Consider the following 7,868-nt stretch of genomic DNA (forward strand, 5'->3'; position numbering starts at 1 on the left):
CTTTATATCACATTGTGACCTTGAAATCGCCCCTGATGTGTATAATCATTTAGAATAAAGAAAACCAACATGTGTACATATCGACTCGGCACAGGTGAAAGATGATGATATTTTAATGCGATCAAGGCATATTCCTAAAGGTAACTAATTGCAGATTTAGGATTTTGATACGGAAGGTAGGATATTTTGCCTTGTTTAGATAAGATTTGGCAGTGAATATGGGAAATGCTCAACATATGTGTTGAGATTATGGAAATTGCTATATTTGAGAGGATATTGTACCGATCCGTATCACTTTTTAAATTTACCATATCAATGTCAACATATCAAGCCCAAACTGCAAATGATTTGAGTGCATTAATTATTTACTCAGGACACCTTTACCCTGCTGTGTAGTCCTTTATCAAAATTGTAAATTTCATGATCCCAGGGGTAGGGTTTTGGTATCAGGGTGGGGCCAAAATGGTCAGTTATTAAATGTGGGAATGATAGACATTTTTAACTTCTTGATAACTATCATTCCAATTCTTTTAAAATTTGGTATGAAGCATCTTTGGAATGAGGGGGACCAAAATCATAAATTTCAGGACTCCAGCACCCCTGAGTCCCTAGGGGCGGGGCAAAAACTGCCCAAAATTGACAAATTTTCAAAAATCTTCTCTAGAACTGCACATGTTTAAGAAAAACTAAATGCATAGTGATGTAGAGCAGGAAGGCCTCTACCAAGATTGTAAATTTCATGATTCCCGGGTTAGGAGTTCTGACCCCATGGTGGGGTCAAACTTTGTATATAGTGTTTATGTGTAAAACACTTAAATAACATCTTCTATAGTGTTATTGATACTAAATTGAAACTAAATAGATATTTAGAAAGAGCAGGTAGTCGTTTACCAAAATTGTAAATTTGATGATCCCAGGGGTAGGGGTTTTGGTATTAGGGTGGGGCCAAAATTGACAGTGTTATTAAATGTGTGAACAATAGACATTTTATTCCAATTCTTTTCAAAGTTGGTATGAAGCATCTTTGGAACAAGGGGGGCATAATTTATAAATTTTAGGATTCTTGCACCCCTGGGGCCTTAGGGCAGGACAAAAACTGTCCAAAATTGACCATTTTTCAAAAATCTTCTTTTCTAGATATAACCGCACGTTTAAGAAAAACTAAATGCAGAGTAGTGTAGAGCAGGAAGGCCTCTACCAAAATTGTAAATTTCATGATTCCCGGGGTAGGGATTCTGACCCCAGGGTGGGGCCAAACTTTGTATATAGTGTTTATGTGTAAAACACTTAAATAACATCTTCTTTAGTGTTATTGATACTAAAGTGAAACTAAATGGATATTTAGAAAGAGCAGGTAGTCTTTTACCAAAATTGTAAATTTTATTATCCCCAGAGTAGGAGTTTTGACCCCAAGGGTGGGGCCAAACTTAGTATAGTACTGTACAAAAAATGATGAATTTCACTACCCAAGGTTTTGACTCTAGGAAGGGTCCAAATTAGTCTATCTTTTGATGTTTTGATTTTAATTCATCAGTGTATGCACTTTTGAGGGCATGCAGTGATGTTTTAAGAACACATCTTGTTTTATACTGTTGGTGAATGTTAGAATTTAGTGTAGATATTCAGGACAGGAATTTTTTTCCAGATTTCATAGCCCTTGGGGGTAGTGATACTCTTTGACTAGTACTCAGGTGACTGATAAGGTCTGTGGGCCTCTTTTATGTATATGGTATCACTGGCATAGCAAAACATGTACACGTATAGGAATACCTCAAATAATTGGACATCTCTCCTCATCTGTCTAATGGTGGGGAGTCGTGTTAAGATGGGAGATCTTGTAAAATTGGAAAGGGGACCAAAACTTAAAAGGAGTGTCATCACTGTAGACAAAAGTTGACCAATCATCAATGAAAACATGAGCTTTTAGTAGGTGTTTGATAGGGGAATGGAGGAGGATCAAAGCACAACTATGAAACAAGAACACTGCAGACAAATTATCAATATTGGCTAAATATGGCCATCATATGCTCTACATCAAAATCATTACCTTACTTGCAGGTTCAAAGTTATGATTAAGATTTTGTACATGATAAGTAGAGCATGCTGTAATGTATGAAGTTTATGTGGATACACGGCCTTCCTGTCTGATAATGTAGATGCTGTAATACCTGTGAAGACGTGCGGGAGGCCTACAGAAAGAAAGGCTGGGCCTTTAATTCACCCGAGGGGATAGAGCAGTGTAACAGAGAAGGGTGGACAGCCAAGATGAAGGCCCAGGAGAAGGAGGGCTGTCAGGTGTATGGTTACCTAGAGGTCAACAAGGTTCAGGGCAACTTTCACTTTGCTCCCGGCAAGAGCTTCCAGCAGCACCATGTCCACGGTGGGTCACTAATTAAGTCATCTGACGGAATAATAGATTAGCATTACCAAACATTTTGATTTACTGTCTATATTATCTAAATATTGTAGCAGCGTGTGACCAGCATGCTAAACCTCTTGACCATTTAGTTAAGTCAATAAAACTTGCTTTCTCGCCCCACTGTCACTTGCTACACAGTCATTAAGAATGGATATTTGACATAACTTTAAGAGGATCATACTAGATGCAAGCTGCATTTGTAATATATATATAAAGATTGCAAGGAACTCTTGAACAAACATAACTTTATATATAGTTATATTTATGTGTAAACATATAAATGTACATATGTAAATGAAAAAATAAAACATGGGTTAAGCTTTCTAGAATGCAAATATGTCTTCCAATTATAATTGGTAAATCAAATTGGAAGCAGCAACCAATGATCGATTATGAAAATTAACCAATGTCCCATCACTACTAGACATCGAACTTGGTACATCCTAAGGAGAGATAAACACTATTGATTTAATGAGGCCACATGGTCAAATTCGACTAAAAATATACTGACTGCTCAGTATCTTGAGAACCCTTTGCTAGACAGATATTAAACTTGGTACATCCTAAGGAGTAGATGACCCTATTGATTTTTAGGTCACATGGTCAAAGGCCAAGGGTTAATCCACTTAGACATAAAAAGGCCTTGTCTGCTCAATATTTTGAATTGTTTTGGCACTACTATCAACTAAATGATGCATGTGTATAATATGCACCATTGGGGCATATGTTTTACAAACATTTCTTGTTTTTGTTTTGTTTTTATAACTGTAAAGTTATGAATACACAACTTGACTACATTGTTTAAAATGAAATTCTGATGAAAAAATTATATTTCTTAGAATTTATCCACTTTGTATATGAAATACATACCTTCGTAATAAAATAGCCATTTATTTATTTCAGTGCACGATCTTCAAGCATTTGGGGGACAAAAGGTAAGCTATATCTCTTTAACAAACAGCAATTGTGGTGTTCATCACTTGACATCTAATATCGTGAATTTAAATCTTGCAGTTTATTTTTGAAATTGTATTTAATTTGACCTTTTTTGATTATTAGTTTAACTTGAGCCACGTGATACGACACCTTTCTTTTGGACTAGATTATCCTGGCATAATAAACCCACTGGACCAGACCAGTCAAGTATCAGAACAAGGTATGCAGTTCAAAACATTTACTTCATTCTTGAGACAATTACAAATGTTTCAGATGTGCCACTTCCACTCAAGGCCACTAACATACTATTAAAGTACTTAACATTATATTGTAATTAAAGTAAGAAATTGATAACCCTGTATAAAATAATGATTTATTTACAACTTTTACATGGAAATACAAACAATAGTCACAGTCACATGATTATTTCACATGATCGCTGTTGAATTGTTGGTTTGTCGTTCACATGATTATTTCACATGATCGCTGTTGAATTGTTGATTTGTGGTACGTCGTTCACATGTTTATTTCACATGATCGCTGTTGAATTGTTGGTTTGTGGTATGTCGTTCAATGCTCTGGAACACCATTTAGCACATTACATGAGATAATTTAGTAACAATCACCAAGATTTTGTTTTACATTCAAAATGCATGATTCCGAGTTCAAAATGCTGATAACTTTAATCACACGGTCAACATCGGATTCCTGTTCCAACAGCCATGAATGTTCCAAAAGTTCCCCCCGACTGTAGCATAGATTTTCCTGTTAAGTGCAATAGTTCTCTTCCCCGAATTCCATATCTGTAAAATACATGTATATAGAAGACTTTAGTAGGCGTAGAATTTACCTACACATGTACACACATTGTTTCACATACTCAGACAATACTGATATAAATTCAACAGGTTGAAATCATGTTAATACTAAGTGTTTGTCAGATTATAATTTTCATCTTGAAAGCAACACATTATATAAATCTTGCTGATAAATCTATTTATATGTTTTTATGGACGTATCGAAAACGGGAGCATGAAAAGCTGTTAGTAATTTTTATTAGATTCCTATAGTATCAGGTCCTACGAAGAACAGTATATGTATTAAAGTAAGCACAGCTTTCTTTATTTAAAAAAAGGCCTTATCAAACAATCTATTTTTAATAGAAAACTAATGGCCCTAGAAGATTGTGACTTTTGTTGATAATAGTATCACTGCTGAACTGTTCTTTCCATCCACTTAGTACTATATCACTACAAACAATGTAGCAAGTATTGCCATTCTCTGAACTTTGATACCTTAAGGCTGTAAATCCCCCAAAGATTGCCCCAGCAGATATTCCCACTGTGAAACCCATCAAAAATCCCATCTTCATTTTCTGGTAACAGCTTGGGCCACTGTGCCCAGATTGGGGTGTGAATGGCATAGCACTGGCAGCTCACCTGTACAGAAAAAAAATTGTCAGTAATACACTGTTTGCTCATATTTTCCACATGGGAAAGTTCAAAGTACCTGGAAAGGGAGATTATTTCATAAACACGGTCATTCAACAGGTACCCCTTTAATGTGATTGAAACACTGCAAACTTTTTTTCATCATAGAGTAATCTGTTGACAGCTCCAGACTGTCTTCTAACAATATGCATGGATAGCCCAGTGATAATATCAGTAAGTCAGTAAACACTTTCATCTTGCATGCATGGGTTTGAATCCTGTTGGAACCCTTTACTGTCCACCAATACTTAGTCTATTTTAAGAGATCCAACTTTCACAGTTCTCATTCTTATCTCAAAAAAAAAAGCATGGGTATTCTGTCTATATTTCATTATATTTTATATCAGTTCTCTATGATACAAATGTAAATGAAAGTTCAAATAACTATTTTATTTCCAAATTAAATATATTCCTGTGTATCAAGCTGCAGCATCACTTTAATTTTTAATTGCAGTATCCTGTCGATAATATTGTACCTACATATAATTTTCAGCACAAAAATTTCGAATCTATTGTTTTATCTTTGGTCTTTGCAATACCTTTACCACTATAAATTTGCAATGTCAATGAATTATTGCACAATGTTAACAGTGCACCAACCAGGAACATTCACCACTCAAGAATATTTCATGCAGCTATATAACATCATTGAGATTTTTTGAAGAAATAAAATGATGACTGATGTCCACAGACATTTTGGGATCTAATAATTTTCAACATTTTGTGTTCCTGTTGCATCCTATGATCTACTTACATTTACAAAAATATTGCACGATTTTCATGACCTTTGTTTATAAACAATAAACCATATATGAAGTTCCAGAATTATACCTGTACAATCAGTTTTTATTTCAAAAAGCATCTTTACAGCTGGATTTTTAATTCGTCTTTCCCGAATAACTGAGTAACTGAACATCATCAGTGCAGTCTGCTGAAAGAATGCCATGCTAGGCACTTCATCAGTTTCAGTATGATTTAGAACATGGTTATATAGATTAGTCCTGGTTTATGGTGAAAATAAGCAAATTACGAAGTATGATGGTTTACGTCGGAAGAATTTACTAAACCTCTCCATCCATTAGACGTCACCATGCATTTTGTTTACGGGGCAATTATATCATGCTCGTACACTGGCATGGCCTGGTTAGGTAATTTGCAATAAAATGGTAGAGGGTCTATACGTGCACCCATCACTTTCTGTTTAAGTCACATATGTAGTGTACAAAATAATGCGTGACCCTGTTTTAAAACGAAGTCTTACCGTAGTATTGGTCTCAAGGGGAATTTTCTTGAAGAGATGGCAATGTCAAGTATATATACCGTCAATGTGCGACCATACTAGTTCCGGTTTAGTCGACTTCCGGTTGACGTAGGAGATGTAATGAAATAGAAAGAATAGGCCTATTCAAAATTTTATATCGCAGCATTAGCTTCAACGGGAAATTTGAATAAATAGGATGTAAAGATTTGAAGAGAACTAAGTCTTACAACTTCCGTCTCCTAATTTGTATAAAATTTATCACTGATAATGGACATGGCCAAGTGGTCTAGGGGTATGATTCTCGCTTCGGGTGCGAGAGGTCCCGGGTTCAAATCCCGGCTTGGCCCGATATGATTTTTTTTTCTTCACTTTCTTACATTAAAGTATTATTTTTATAAAAGGTATTATTTTTTAAATAAATTTGATTGGCAAGATGACTTACAGTATGAACACAAGTGAATAATATGTTTTATGTTGTGACCGTGTTTGAGGGCGATTCAAACAAATTTTGGCATTAGTATTTATATCCAAAACAGAACAAAAACAACTCGAAGTTAGCACGGGGACGGAGCTGTATCAAAGCATCCTAATTTTGGATATTTGATCCGCCTATATATTGAACGCGGAAAATAATATGATTACGGTGTGACCGTTGGGGCGAGCGCAGCATATCTGAATACATTTTCAAAAAAATTATATTGAAAACAAGGAAAACTGATCTGGTTCACTGTCAATGTGTAGGATTACTGTCTTGCTCTTCTCGCCAATGTAGGAGCCAGTTTAGCGGGAAATGAAACGAGCGTGCTGTGACGTAGCCTGGTAGTTGTGACGTGACTGTTTACATTTCTTTAGACAATATTTTAAAAAGAAAAAGAAAGGGGGAAGAATATGAATGTCATCCTTTCCTTTCAAATAAGAAAGGTTTGTAATACTTCAAAGATTTTTTTTTATTATTATTTTACGAATCGAAACATCCGCCATTTTGTACGAGGGACTTCTGGGATTGGCTTAAAAAAAAAATTCTTGTTAGAGGTTGAGATTTAGCTCGGATTATTTCCCGCGCTCTAGTCATTAGAGCTCGCAGTACGAGCCAGCGCTCCTCGCTGGCTCGCTGCGCTCGCTATAATACAATTGATGTAAACAGTACATTGTGACATCATATTCAGCGTCGTTATTTAGCAAATTTACAAACATAGCGTTTGAACCACAACAAACATGGCTTTGATCGTGAAGTGATTATATATTATGATTAAGAAAATAAGATTTACATGCTTTTACGAATTTTATGTAACATCTCAGAACGACATGAACTAGGGTAGACGAGATTCAAAATGGAGAAATACATGTCCACGCGATAGTATTCGAATTGACGCCATTAGTACCAAAATTTTCAAGTTCCATAGGTATGGTTTAATTTTTCATTGTTTTCCTATATTTTCCTTTTAAACATGTATATACGTGTTACCTATAGGGAGAGCTCCACTCTCACGGCCCTTTGGGCCGTGAGAGGGCCTTGCCCTCTATAATATATAATAAAGTTGCATGATATTTAACTACTTCTCTGTACATCCTTAGAATATAATAATTATTAGATCAGCAGGTGTGTTTTTGTTATTAGCCAGGGTCTATACATTTTCTCCTCCCAAAAAGTTCAGACAGGTTTAAATTTTTGATTAACATGTAAATGTTACTGTTTATTGTAAAAAGAGGCGGAAATCGTTAAGAATGTAATGATTACCGGGTATATTGTTTAGAATTTTTT

General features: G+C 35.4%; 1 protein-coding gene and 1 non-coding gene across 2 annotated transcripts in view; both read left to right on the forward strand.

The window, feature by feature from the left end:
- LOC125646514 (endoplasmic reticulum-Golgi intermediate compartment protein 3-like) overlaps window positions 1-7,868 on the forward strand; it is a 35,535-nt gene that overhangs the window by 13,693 nt on the left and 13,974 nt on the right. Inside the window, exons 6-8 of the mRNA XM_048872847.2 lie at window positions 2,157-2,380; window positions 3,323-3,354; window positions 3,479-3,575. Of these exons, the coding sequence (XP_048728804.2) occupies window positions 2,157-2,380; window positions 3,323-3,354; window positions 3,479-3,575 (353 nt within the window). The remainder of the gene's footprint in view (window positions 1-2,156; window positions 2,381-3,322; window positions 3,355-3,478; window positions 3,576-7,868) is intronic.
- Trnap-cgg (transfer RNA proline (anticodon CGG)) lies at window positions 6,382-6,453 on the forward strand. Its single transcript has one exon. It is a non-coding gene; the product is annotated as a tRNA-Pro (tRNA).

The sequence above is a fragment of the Ostrea edulis genome, chromosome 6 (genome assembly GCF_947568905.1).
Source record: "Ostrea edulis chromosome 6, xbOstEdul1.1, whole genome shotgun sequence".
Classification (NCBI taxonomy): domain Eukaryota; kingdom Metazoa; phylum Mollusca; class Bivalvia; order Ostreida; family Ostreidae; genus Ostrea; species Ostrea edulis.